This window comes from Haliotis rubra, unplaced genomic scaffold, assembly GCF_003918875.1.
Source record: "Haliotis rubra isolate DU_JTF1 unplaced genomic scaffold, ASM391887v1 Scf886, whole genome shotgun sequence".
NCBI lineage: Eukaryota > Metazoa > Mollusca > Gastropoda > Lepetellida > Haliotidae > Haliotis > Haliotis rubra.
Window position 1 is genome coordinate 216,631 of NW_025767619.1, and position 13,824 is coordinate 230,454.

The 13,824-nt window shown below is 42.1% G+C and overlaps 1 protein-coding gene across 1 annotated transcript in view; it reads left to right on the forward strand.

Annotated features, from left to right (window-relative positions):
- Nucleotides 1–582: 582 nt before the first annotated feature.
- Nucleotides 583–13,824, forward strand: part of LOC124263498 (Rieske domain-containing protein-like) — a 28,197-nt gene continuing 14,955 nt past the window's right edge. Inside the window, exon 1 of the mRNA XM_046698155.1 lies at nucleotides 583–1,028. Coding sequence (XP_046554111.1) covers nucleotides 704–1,028 — 325 coding nt within the window. The 5' untranslated portion in view covers nucleotides 583–703. The remainder of the gene's footprint in view (nucleotides 1,029–13,824) is intronic.

The window sequence follows — 13,824 nt, forward strand, 5'->3', positions numbered from 1 at the left end:
GCAGCTTCCCACACCCAGTAATACAACCGTACAACTACCCGTGAAGCTCAGGTTAGAAATGGTCTTCTGCAAACCATACTTTCCATAAGAGGCGACTAACGGAATCAGGTGGTCAGGCTCGCTGACTTGGTTGACATGTCATCGTATCAGAATTGCGTAGATCAATGCTCATCACTATGATCACTGGATTATCTGACCAAGACTTGATTATTTACAGACCGCTGAATATTTGAATATTGCTGAATGCGGCGTTAAACGGCACACAAACAAACGTACAATGTTAAATCAAATATACACAAGGTGAGCTCCAGAACATGTGAACATTCGTGGTACGGAGGCCCTCGGGGGTGGATGTAGACCCACTTGCCGGCACATCCTGCTGTCTGTCACTGAGAGGGGTATTTAGACAGTTTATCGTAGTTGCGAACTAATTAATCGAGATTACCACAAATCGATACTTCATTGGCCTAATTGCCTTAATTATCCGCTACTCCGCACCAGCATGGCAGCGACTCTCGCGATCAATATAAAATACCGTACCCTTGGTAACAAGCGCTAGACCAACCCGTCTCCTAGAAACAGCACCGACCGACCAAAGTAACGTCGACAATCCATTTCCGGCTAAAATATCTAACAGAGGGATGATCACTATTCTCGAGTCAGCCGACGCGTTCAGACCTGCGCACCTGACCGGCACGCGAGAATGGAGCAGACGACAACTCGGTGGGAGCAGGCGATGAATGGGCAGCAGACGACAATGAATTCTAACAATGGAGTGAAAAGTGGCTCGACTTCTGATAGTGCCCGTCAGAGTGATTCCTCGGAGAAACAGACTCTACCATCGGACTCCACTTCACGTGTAGCCACGGGGGGAGACTCCCCGCCCTGGAGACTTCTGGGGCGGTATTCAGAAATAAATAAAGTGAAGTGTCGCCGGGTTCACGCCAAGCTCGGTTCTAGTAAGGATTTGGTATTGTTTCACGAAGAGGGGAAATTCTATGCAATGGGCGCCTGGTGCAGCCATATGGGTAAGCATTACATTTTTTGACTCAGAAAAAGTATATGATTTGATAGACTCAACTCTATCAAGCTGATAAGGTGCCCCAGTCTGGAGTTTTGAGGAGAAGCCTAGTGGTTAAAGCGTTCGCTCGTCATACCGAAGACCTGGGTTCGACTCCCCATGGGTACAATGTGTGAAGCCCATTTTGGTGTCTCCCGCCTGATAAGGTGCCAAGGTTTGGAGTTTTGAGGGGCAGTCTAGTGGTTAAAGCGTTCGCTCGTCTTACCTAACACCTGGGTTCGACTCCCCATGGGTACAATGTGTGAAGCCCATTTTGGTGTCTCCCGCCTGATAAGGTGCCAAGGTTTGGAGTTTTGAGGGGCAGTCTAGTGGTTAAAGCGTTCGCTCGTCTTACCGAACACCTGGGTTCGACTCCCCATGGGTACAATGTGTGAAGCCCATTTTGGTGTCCTTGGTATTACTGGAATATTGCTAAAAGCGGCGTAAACCTAAACTCACTTACTCACAAACTCTGACTGTAAGTCATATTAAATTGAGTAAGTCGACTTCTTGTACTTCTGTTAGTCCTGATAGAGTTAGTCCGTGTTCCATGCCCTTTTGTGTTGATGCTCATTCTTTCAATCATCGGTTTGTCTGGATCGAGTGTTTATATGCAGCCGTAATGCAGAGATGCCAACCCTTACGCTTTGGGCGTAATTATTACGATTTTGACCATTAAATTACGCCATTACACTTAATCTGTGAAAAATACGCTTTTCTACCCGTTTTGCGAAAATCAATAAAGTGGATATAATTTCACAGGGAATATTTTTCGTAACGCACTAGTGCAGGGGTTCAGAAATGGCCTTACACCGATAGGAATCGCTTACTCTTAGCAATGCGCTCATTCAAATTAACTTGTAAGGAATTAAAGTATTTTGTGTATTTTGATGTATGGAACTGCATAATGATTGGTCACGTGTATTTCTGTCTAGAATCTTTCCTATTCATGTGAAAAAACCTTTTTAAAAGTAATTTTTATAAAGGTATCACCTTCCACGATGTAAGTGTTTTAAGTATTACACTTTTTAGGTCCAAATTACACTTTTTGACCTGCAGTATTACACTTAGACTCAAATTAGGGTTGGCATCTCTGCGTGATGTGATTGTTTTACACACTAGCACAGATAAACATGTGTATACAGAAGCACACGCGCAAAGACACACCTATACACACATGTACACACATGTACAAGCACACATGTACACAGACCTACAAACACGCGCGCACATTGGCGTGCCTCTGTATTTGTCATACTTAATCAAGGTGAGAACACGCACGGCGGAAATTAGCGGCTGGTTACCTGTGTTGTGTAAGCTCTATTTACTTGCCTCTCATCATATGGGATAATATGTCTTAAAGCTGGTGATCATGTGTGACGTCAACACTGTACGGGCAGGTGCTCGAAACACTCGCCAGTTTTTGTGCTTGAGCTTATTATATTAATAATAATATTATATTACAGTACAACCAGAAATTATTGAGAATTTAAAGATGTTAATTTTTTTTATTGTTTTTTCACTCATTACTCACGTATTAATGTGAATATTAGCAGAACATAACTCCAGATTCAAAGACAGGCGAACAGTTAGTATTTGCCAAGTCACCAGGGACAATGCAGGCTTCAATGCGGCGGGGCATACTACTCATCAAAGAAGTTAGAAAGTTGTGGTCCATGCTGTCCCAATATCGGACCACCTCTTCTTTTATTTCGGCAATATATGTCAGATTTTTTTTATTGACACTTTCCTTCATAAGTCCCCAAACATTTTTTATTGGATTTAGGTTGGGGCTATAGCTTGGCCAATCTAAAAATGTCATATTTTTGGGTCCGAAACCAGGCCTGTGAATGCTTTGAACGATGTTTTGGGTCGTTGTCCTGCTGGAAAATCCAAAAATGTCCATAGAACACGTGAGCAGATGGAAGTAAATGTCCATCGAGAATATCTGTGTACCGCTCACTGTTCATATTCCCTTCAAATACACAGAGGGGCGTTGCCCCTAACACAGATATGCCACCCACACGTTAAATTTCGGACTGTACTTTGGGTGCTGATACAAAGGTTTTTCAGTTTGTTTGGTCCAGAATTTCAGTGTATTAGGAAACAGCCACACAGAACTTCCATCTGAGAAAATCACATTGTCCCCGTTAAAATGTCTATGCTGTAAGCACCAGTTCAACCTTCGCTCCTTTTCTTCAGGCTTCATGATCGGTGATGGAATTCCTCGACTTTTCTGCCAACCCATTGCATGCAGCTCAGTTCTAATTGTCTCCTTACAGACAGCCATAGTTATTCTATCAATCATATCCAGCCTTAAGTCTTCTAAATTCCTTCGTTTGTTTTTAGAAACAAGAATACCAAGCCGCCTCCTGTCACCGACAGTCAATTTTCTGGGCCTACCTGCGCCTCCCTGGTGCTCAATGCCATATCCATTTGCAATATTTTTCAAAACGCGATAAACAGTGGACAAAGGGATGCCTGTTCTACTTGAAATCACTTTAGCTGATCTGATGTCCTTGTTATAATACTCTAAAATCAACTTCCTCTTCTCTAAATCATCCATACTGAGGATCACTGAAAATGTCGTCTGCTAGAAAGTAAACAAAGGGGCATAACTCTTCACAAACTAATGAAAAAGGACTAACGGAGTTGTCTCTCTTGAATGAAACCAAGCACTTGATAGCTGGTCAAGGTTGCTTATACTAGAAATCCAATTAAACATATTCCTAAAATTCTCAATAATTTTCTGGTCATACTACGTATATTTATATGTATTTGTATAGCACCAATGTCCAGATCAACCGCTTAAAGGCGCTTTTGTTTTTCGATCATTTGATGTCAATCTCAAATGGCACATTGTATTATCAATCTCAACTCCCTGGGACCGTACAACTCTTGCAGGCACTAGGCGCATCGAGTTAGTGTGGTGTTTCCCATCCTTATAATAGGTACCCATTCACAGCTGGGTGGACTGGGACACATAGTCACAGTACTTTGTCCAGGTTTTACAGTACGTTGCTGTACATGCAACTAGGTGTTTGCACGTAATCATGTGGCCACCATCTGGTCATATACTAACGGATTCGTGGTTTCCTTTAAGTGCACATGGTTGTGTACTGTACACTAGGGGTCGTGACAACACCGAAAGAGACTGCACACAAATTTGACTCCAAGGTGTTTACACCCTGTCACAGGTGGGCTCGATCCCTGCACCCCCAAGCTCTCTGGATCACTAGCCTGGCGCCTTAGACAGCTCGCACACCACGTCCACAAGCTTGTGTGTCTGTGTACATTCGTGTGGGTGTCAACGCAACACTGTGTCTCGTAAAGAACTTATTTAGATCAATGCTTTGACCCGTCGATCCCTGAAGATCCGGGTTAGAATAATTATTGATCTTCAGTAACCCATGCTTGTCGTCGTAAGAGGCGACTAACGGGATCGGGTGGTCAGGCTCGCTGACTTGGTTGACCCATGTCATCTCATCCCAAATGCCTAGACCGATGCTCAAGCTGTTGATCACTGAATTGGCTGGTCCAGACTCGATTATTTACAGAGCGCTGCCATTTACCTGGAATACTGCTGAGTGCGGCGTAAAACTAAACTCACGTACTCACGACACGTGTCCTTCAATTCTTGACATTCACAGACATATACTAGGACTGGCACTATACTTCCACAGACATAACCTTGTTGTGTCATATCCTCTTTAAACATAAATACAGAACCTTGTTTTGTCATATCCTCTTTAAACATAAAGATATAACCTTGTTGTGTCATATCCTCGTTAAACATAAAGACATAACCTTGTTGTGTCATATCCTCTTTAAACATAAAGACATAACCTTGTTGTGTCATATCCTCTTTAAACATAAAGATATAACCTTGTTGTGTCATATCCTCTTTAAACCTAAAGATATAACCTTGTTGTGTCATATCCTCTTTAAACATAAAGACATAACCTTGTTGTGTCATATCCTCTTTAAACATAAACCTTGTTGTGTCATATCCTCTTTAAACATAAAGATATAACCTTGTTGTGTCATATCCTCTTTAAACATAAAGATATAACCTTGTTGTGTCATATCCTCTTTAAACATAAAGACATAACCTTGTTGTGTCATATCCTCTTTAAACATAAAGACATAACCTTGTTGTGTCATATCCTCTTTAAACATAAAGACATAACCTTGTTGTGTCATATCCTCTTTAAACATAAAGATATAACCTTGTTGTGTCATATCCTCTTTAAACATAAAGACATAACCTTGTTGTGTCATATCCTCTTTAAACATTAAACCTTGTTGTGTCATATCCTCTTTAAACATAAAGACATAACCTTGTTGTGTCATATCCTCTTTAAACATAAAGATATAACCTTGTTGTGTCATATCCTCTTTAAACATAAAGACATAACCTTGTTGTGTCATATCCTCTTTAAACATAAAGACATAACCTTGTGTCATATCCTCTTTAAACATAAAGATATAACCTTGTTGTGTCATATCCTCTTTAAACATAAAAATATAACCTTGTGTCATATCCTCTTTAAACATAAAGATATAACCTTGTTGTGTAATATCCTCGTTAAACATAAAGACATAACCTTGTGTCATATCCTCTTTAAACATAATGACATAACCTTGTTGTGTCATATCCTCTTTAAACATAAAGACAACCTTGTGTCATATCCTCTTTAAACAGAAAGATATAACCTTGTTGTGTCATATCCTCTTTAAACATAAAGATATAATCTTGTGTCATATCCTCTTTAAACATAAAGATATAACCTTGTTGTGTCATATCCTCTTTAAACATAAAGACATAACCTTGTTGTGTCATATCCTCTTTAAACATAAAGACATAACCTTGTGTCATATCCTCTTTAAACATAAAGATATAACCTTGTTGTGTCATATCCTCTTTAAACCTAAAGACATAACCTTGTGTCATATCCTCTTTAAACATAAAGACATAACCTTGTTGTGTCATATCCTCTTTAAACATAAAGACATAACCTTGTTGTGTCATATCCTCTTTAAACATAAAGACATAACCTTGTGTCATATCCTCTTTAAACATAAAGATATAACCTTGTTGTGTCATATCCTCTTTAAACATAAAATCCTCTTTAAACATAAATACATAACCTTGTTGTGTCATATCCTCTTTAAACATAAAGATATAACCTTGTTGTGTCATATCCTCTTTAAACATGCGTCGTGTATAACACATATTCTCATACTTTAGGGGAGAATATGCAGGGATGAAATTGTGTAAGATTTATCGAAACACATCAGTTCACATGGCAGGTGCTCGCTGGCCAGTGTCGGGGCGATGGTTGCAAAATGCTTCTGTGTACACATCTGACGAGGATGGACGTCACCCCTTACCCACAATGTTGTTACCGTCGCTGTTACCGCCGTCGCTGCTGTTACCAATGTGCAATACACTACCGTCACCGTCGCTGCAGTTACCAATGTACAATACACTACCGTCACCGCCGATGATGTTACCAATGCACACTACACTACCGTCACCGTCGTTGCTGTTACCAATGTCACCGTCGGTGTTTTTACCGTTGTTTTCGTGACCGGTGTACAGTACACTACCGTCACTTTCTGTCAAGTCGGTGACGAACAAGCCGCTGTCGTTACCGTCCCTACCGCTGCTGTAGTTGTAACCAGTGACTGTGTCCACGTGGTAATGTAATCATGTGCGTTATGTGTTCATCATTGGCACACATGATTATATATGTATCAGGCGATGGAGTTATCTTTTATGCAACACGCGAGTAGATCGTGATGTTGTAAATAGTTGTATTCACAGATCACGCCAGATGGCGCTCTTCACGGCAGTTCGAACATGTCGACTTGCTCGACAGGTGGAATAGTTAATTGGACTGTCGAGATAGGTGTTATCTCAATCGTCGACATAGGGGATTGTATATTTAGGACTGTCTCTCAATAGTCGACGTAAGGGATTGAATATTTAGAACTGTCTTTCAATAGTCGACGTAAGGAATTATATATTTAGGGCTGTCTCTCAATAGTCGGCGTAAGGGATTGAATATTTAGAACTGTCTTTCAATAGTCGACGTAAGGAATTGTATATTTAGGACTGTCTCTCAATACTCGACGTAAGGAATTGTATATTTAGGACTGTCTCTCAATAGTCGGCGTAAGGGATTGTATATTTAGGATCGTCTCTCAATAGTCGACGTAAGTGATTGTATATTTAGGACTGTCTCTCAATAGTCGACGTAAGGGATTGTATGTTTAGAATCGTCTCTCAATAGTCGACGTAAGGGATTCGTCTCTCAATAGTCGACGTAAGGGATTGTATATTTAGGATCGTCTCTCAGTAGTCGACGTAAGGGATTGTATTCATAGGATCGTCTCTCAATAGTCGACGTAAGGAATTGTATTCATAGGATCGTCTCTCAGTAGTCGACGTAAGGGATTGTATACTTAGGATCGTCTTTCAATAGTCGACGTAAGGAATTGTATACTTAGGATCGTCTCTCAATAGTCGACGTAAGGGATTGTACAGCTGTGTCTACCTTTGTAGCGAGATCGAGAGAGATCAATTTCTCAGTAGTCGACAAAATGATATGGTAGAGTTGTGATTCTAACAGTCAACTGTCCGATTTGTCGGGGTTGGCATTTTGTCTGTTATATTCGACACGAGGGATATTATACTTATCTCCTTATCTCAGTGTTCGAGTGTTCAGAGTTAGGAGTGGATTTCAATGTTCGACAGAAGGAATGACACAGTTGGCACTCTGTATCAATGTTCGATACATACGACGTGTTGGAATTGGCGTTCTATTCACTAATCGACAGACGGGATGTCACAAATGGCACTCTGTATCAATGTTCGATACATACGACATGTTTGATTTGGCGTTCTATTCACTAATCGACAGACGGGATGTCACTCTGTATCAATGTTCGATACATACGACGTGTTGGAATTGGCGTTCTATTCACTAATCGACAGAAGGGATGTCACAGTTGGCACTCTGTATCAATGTTCGATACATACGACGTATTGGAATTGGCGTTCTATTCACTAATCGACAGAAGGGATGTCACAGTTGGCACTCTGTATCAATGTTCGATACATACGACGTATTGGAATTGGCGTTCTATTCACTAATCGACAGAAGGGATGTCACAGTTGGCACTCTGTATCAATGTTCGATACATACGACGTGTTGGAATTTGCGTTCTATTCACTATTCGACAGGAGGATGTTCAAGGTACGGCGAGGAAATGACTATAGTTTTACGCCGCTTCTGTGATGATTCGTGGATGACACAACAGCGGATGTTCAACAGGCGGACTATAGTTTTACGCCGTTTGATGATTCGTGGAGTTCACAACAGCGGACTGCTTTAACAGACATCCATTCAGAAATTTTGTTGTTTGTCGGTGTTTATGTAGAAGGAGAAAGAAGAAAAATTGTTTATTACAATGTGCCTGAAGGGTAGGGAACAGCTCCCTCGGTATAAGTCAGTAGTTAGTCAATATGACCCATATGTTCAGACGTTGAATGTCGTCTTCTGATGCGTTCGTTTCACATCCAGTTGTAAGCGAGATAATCCATGTTACCGTTCTCACATGAAACTAGAAGGTCAATCTCCCTCCATTACCCATAACATAAACTCATGTGACACGATAATCCCCACTCTCTCTGTCTCCCCATCGTAAGGCTCAATCAGCACCTACTGCTTCCACTAATCCTAACACATTAGGCGAGGTTTTTGAGAGGCATTATGCGTCTCACTGCTCCCGTTGGCCACCTAGCGGCCGACAATCCGGAGATCGACGTGAGTCATGCGCAATTCCAGTATTACATCACCTTCAACGTGTACACTAGACGGACCTCAGTCATCAAATGGCTTGTCTTATTGACTCCTACACAATTAACGACATAATACCAGATATTATTACCTTTCGAGATTCTAGTCTCAGCAACAGCTTGTACCAACCCCGAGAGGATCCAGGTATCGCAGGCGTGTTACAATTGATCTTCAGTAACTGAACTGAACTAAACTTTATTCACTCAGGCTGCAAAACTGCAGCACAAGACGTACATAAATAATGATAACATTTATACAACATAAAAAGTATATACAAACCGTATGATAGATGCAATGTACATGCTTGTCGTAAGAGGCCACTAACGGGATCGGGTGGTCAGGCTTGCTTATTCTCTTGACACATGCCATCGTATCCTAATTGAGTAGATAGATGCGCATGCTGTTGATCACTGGATTGTCTGGTCGATAATTTACAGACCGCCGTCATATAGCTATACAATTTGGGCGTTAAATGTCAAACAAACACAGATATACAGAAATATACATCCTAATGTCGAAGCAAGCTCTTGTGAACGCCTCGCCCCAACGACAGTAACAACACTCAGTTGTACACATCATACACAACGACATCTACCTGGCCTCCACAGATTTATACAAAAGTCAATAAAGAATAAACATTACTGATACACGCAAGTCATAATAATTTATATTTTGTTTTTATTGTTTGGTCTGGAGTAAGACATATCTTCAAAAACCATTGGACGTAAAATCCATGTCGCAGTCCCTTGTTGGTTGAGGAAATCCTGAACTGTTTACATGGCATACAGGAACAGATCTGGGCACAGTTGCACAAAACAGCATTAACACTAAGACTACCTTAAGTCTATGTTAAGGTATGGGAGTTATGGTGACCTTAGTACTAAGGTCGCTTTGTACAACAGTGCCATGGTCCCCTTTGAACAGTCTTCTCGCGGTAGAAATCAATCAAAACAATAAAACAATTCACTTAGCTATTAAAAGCTTCCTTGTCTCAGGTCCCATTGAGTACTAGTCTCAAGATTCTGTGTGATGTGTTTTACTCTCATGTATCGAAAAAGTGGTTATTTTTAACCAACAACCAAAGATTGATGTTTGCTTTTTTGCACAAACACGTAGCTACTTCCCCGAGGTGTCGAGCTGGTCAGGGCAAACATGGCGGCTATTCTCGTCTTGCCAATACGGTATCAGTGCTAATTGCTGGATAAACATCTTCGTGGGAAGATCGCTGCTGTTGCATGCAGTCAACGATGGCGTCGGAACATTGGACGTTGTGTATGACGAAACATTCGACGTCAACCGAAGCATCAACTGGAGGGAAGAAGGACACCGATTGATCTGGACTACGATCTACTCCGAATGCAGCTGGTGGAGAGCGGACATTGTACATTGATTATTGCTCTTTTAAAGGAGACGTCCTGAAACTAGGCTTTCAGTAGGGGTTTTAGGGGGAGAAGAGTCATTGACAAGTACAAATCAAAGCAAAACCGCGAGGTACTGTCCACAAAATCAGCTGTGATAAACGAACATGAATCTCCCGGCAAGTCAATCAGCCATCTGAGATCACATGTGACTGAGCGAATGATACCATCACGTGGGACAATGTGCATCTGTTTGAAACCAATAACCAGATCGTGACTTCAGCAAATGAACACCATCAGGCTGATCAAACCGGCTGGCACAATCTTTAAATCAACAGAAACAAAGAAATCTCATCAACGGAACAACCCTACAATCTATCTATCGTCTCTAATTGATCCTATCAGCAATGTTTATTGGTATCCAGCCATGTATAGTTGGCTCTATTATGTTGTTAATTATGTTAACCATTATCGTTGTTGTTTCTCTTCCAAGGATAAACTGTGTTGTTTTTGTTTGGTCCCCAGTAAGATGTATATAGCCCTACCGTTCTTCCTTACGTCACGTCACTTGACGGCGGTGTATGGATCTGTAAGGAAACGTCACATCGTAGTACAAACATTGTCATTCTTTAATCTCTTACTCCTGTCGGCAGAACTTCTGCCGCATTGACAAGTACAAGATCTAACGTTATAACATTATCTAACAGTAACAATATTTAACCTATCACCGTTGTATGGAATAAGGCCCGTCCGACGGCCCGAGACGGGCTAGGTTTCTGACGGACGGTCTACATTTACAGCTAGCCAGCTGGTAGAAAAATTAGATACCATGTTCCATACGTCTGAGTAAATTCACCATATTTTAAAAGGTATTTTTCAAATTGAGCGTTACATTTACACTTGACACGAGTTGACAAGTACTCTTTGAACATTGAACTATCGTATCGCAAGCTCAAAACACTGCGTTGATATTATCACTAAAACAAAGACATCTATCGATGCGCGTAGTTCTGCAAACTCGGAGTCGGATTTCTTTGAAAGTGATTATGGTGAACAGACTGTTAGTAAATACATGTCTTTATTAAATTATTCATTTAAAATTAAAACATTAAATTTTAAAAAAAATACTGGCATTGTACTCAACTGCTGATCGGTAAATGGCTTCATGACTACATCTTCTTTGATGTTACATTTTTTTGTAATGATGAAGCAAAACCAATTTCTATGGATAGTCAACAATTTTTTTATAGCAATGAGTGCGATGTGTCGGTGTAGATACTGACACAGTTATCAGGCAAGTCATGGAAGTTGACTATACATAGAACATGGTTGTCCTTCATGACCATATCGTTTGAGAAATCGCTACATTTGTTTTTGTTTGGCAAATTGTATACTTTAAACACGGCAAGGGTCGTATGGTTGCGTATTAATTTCTTTCTTAAGGCCATCACTGAACCAATTAACGTAACACGAGCCACACCCACTGTATCATGGGCCAATCTGAAACAGTAGCATGGCAGTAGGCGTGACCTGGTTTGTTAAGGTCATCACTGAACCAATTAACGTAACACGAGCCACACCCACTGTATCATGGGCCAATCTGAAACAGCAGCATGGCAGTAGGCGTGACCTGGTTTGTTAAGGTCATCACTGAACCAATTAACGTAACACGAGCCACACCCACTGTATCATGGGCCAATCTGAAACAGTAGCATGGCAGTAGGCGTGACCTGGTTTGTTAAGGTCATCACTGAACCAATTAACGTAACACGAGCCACACCCACTGTATCATGGGCCAATCTGAAACAGTAGCACGGGGATAGGCGTGGCCTGGTTTGTTAAGGTCATCACTGAACCAATTAACGTAACACGAGCCACACCCACTGTATCATGGGCCAATCTGAAACAGTAGCACGGGGATAGGCGTGGCCTGGTTTGTTAAGGTCATCACTGAACCAATTAACGTAACACGAGCCACACCCACTGTATCATGGGCCAATCTGAAACAGTAGCATGGCAGCAGGCGTGGCCTGGTTTGTTAAGGTCATCACTGAACCAATTAACGTAACACGAGCCACACCCACTGTATCATGGGCCAATCTGAAACAGTAGCATGGCAGCAGGCGTGGCCTGGTTTGTTAAGGTCATCACTGAACCAATTAACGTAACACGAGCCACACCCACTGTATCATGGGCCAATCTGAAACAGTAGCATGGCAGCAGGCGTGGCCTGGTTTGTTAAGGTCATCACTGAACCAATTAACGTAACACGAGCCACACCCCACTGTATCATGGGCCAATCTGAAACAGTAGCATGGCAGCAGGCGTGACCTGGTTTGTTAAGGTCATCACTGAACCAATTAACGTAACACGAGCCACACCCACTGTATCATGGGCCAATCTGAAACAGTAGCATGGCAGCAGGCGTGACCTGGTTTGTTAAGGTCATCACTGAACCAATTAACGTAACACGAGCCACACCCACTGTATCATGGGCCAATCTGAAACAGTAGCATGGCAGCAGGCGTGACCTGGTTTGTTAAGGTCATCACTGAACCAATTAACGTAACACGAGCCACACCCACTGTATCATGGGCCAATCTGAAACAGTAGCATGGCAGCAGGCGTGACCTGGTTTGTTAAGGTCATCACTGAACCAATTAACGTAACACGAGCCACACCCACTGTATCATGGGCCAATCTGAAACAGTAGCATGGCAGCAGGCGTGACCTGGTTTGTTAAGGTCATCACTGAACCAATTAACGTAACACGAGCCACACCCACTGTATCATGGGCCAATCTGAAACAGTAGCATGGCAGCAGGCGTGACCTGGTTTGTTAAGGTCATCACTGAACCAATTAACGTAACACGAGCCACACCCACCTGTATCATGGGCCAATCTGAAACAGTAGCTGAAACAGTAGGCAGCAGGCGTGACCTGGTTTGTTAAGGTCATCACTGAACCAATTAACGTAACACGAGCCACACCCACTGTATCATGGGCCAATCTGAAACAGTAGCATGGCAGCAGGCGTGACCTGGTTTGTTAAGGTCATCACTGAACCAATTAACGTAACACGAGCCACACCCACTGTATCATGGGCCAATCTGAAACAGTAGCATGGCAGCAGGCGTGACCTGGTTTGTTACAGGTCAGGCGACCACTGAACCAATTAACGTAACACGAGCCACACCCACTGTATCATGGGCCAATCTGAAACAGTAGCATGGCAGCAGGCGTGACCTGGTTTGTTAAGGTCATCACTGAACCAATTAACGTAACACGAGCCACACCCACTGTATCATGGGCCAATCTGAAACAGTAGCATGGCAGCAGGCGTGACCTGGTTTGTTAAGGTCATCACTGAACCAATTAACGTAACACGAGCCACACCCACTGTATCATGGGCCAATCTGAAACAGTAGCATGGCAGCAGGCGTGACCTGGTTTGTTAAGGTCATCACTGAACCAATTAACGTAACACGAGCCACACCCACTGTATCATGGGCCAATCTGAAACAGTAGCACGGGGATA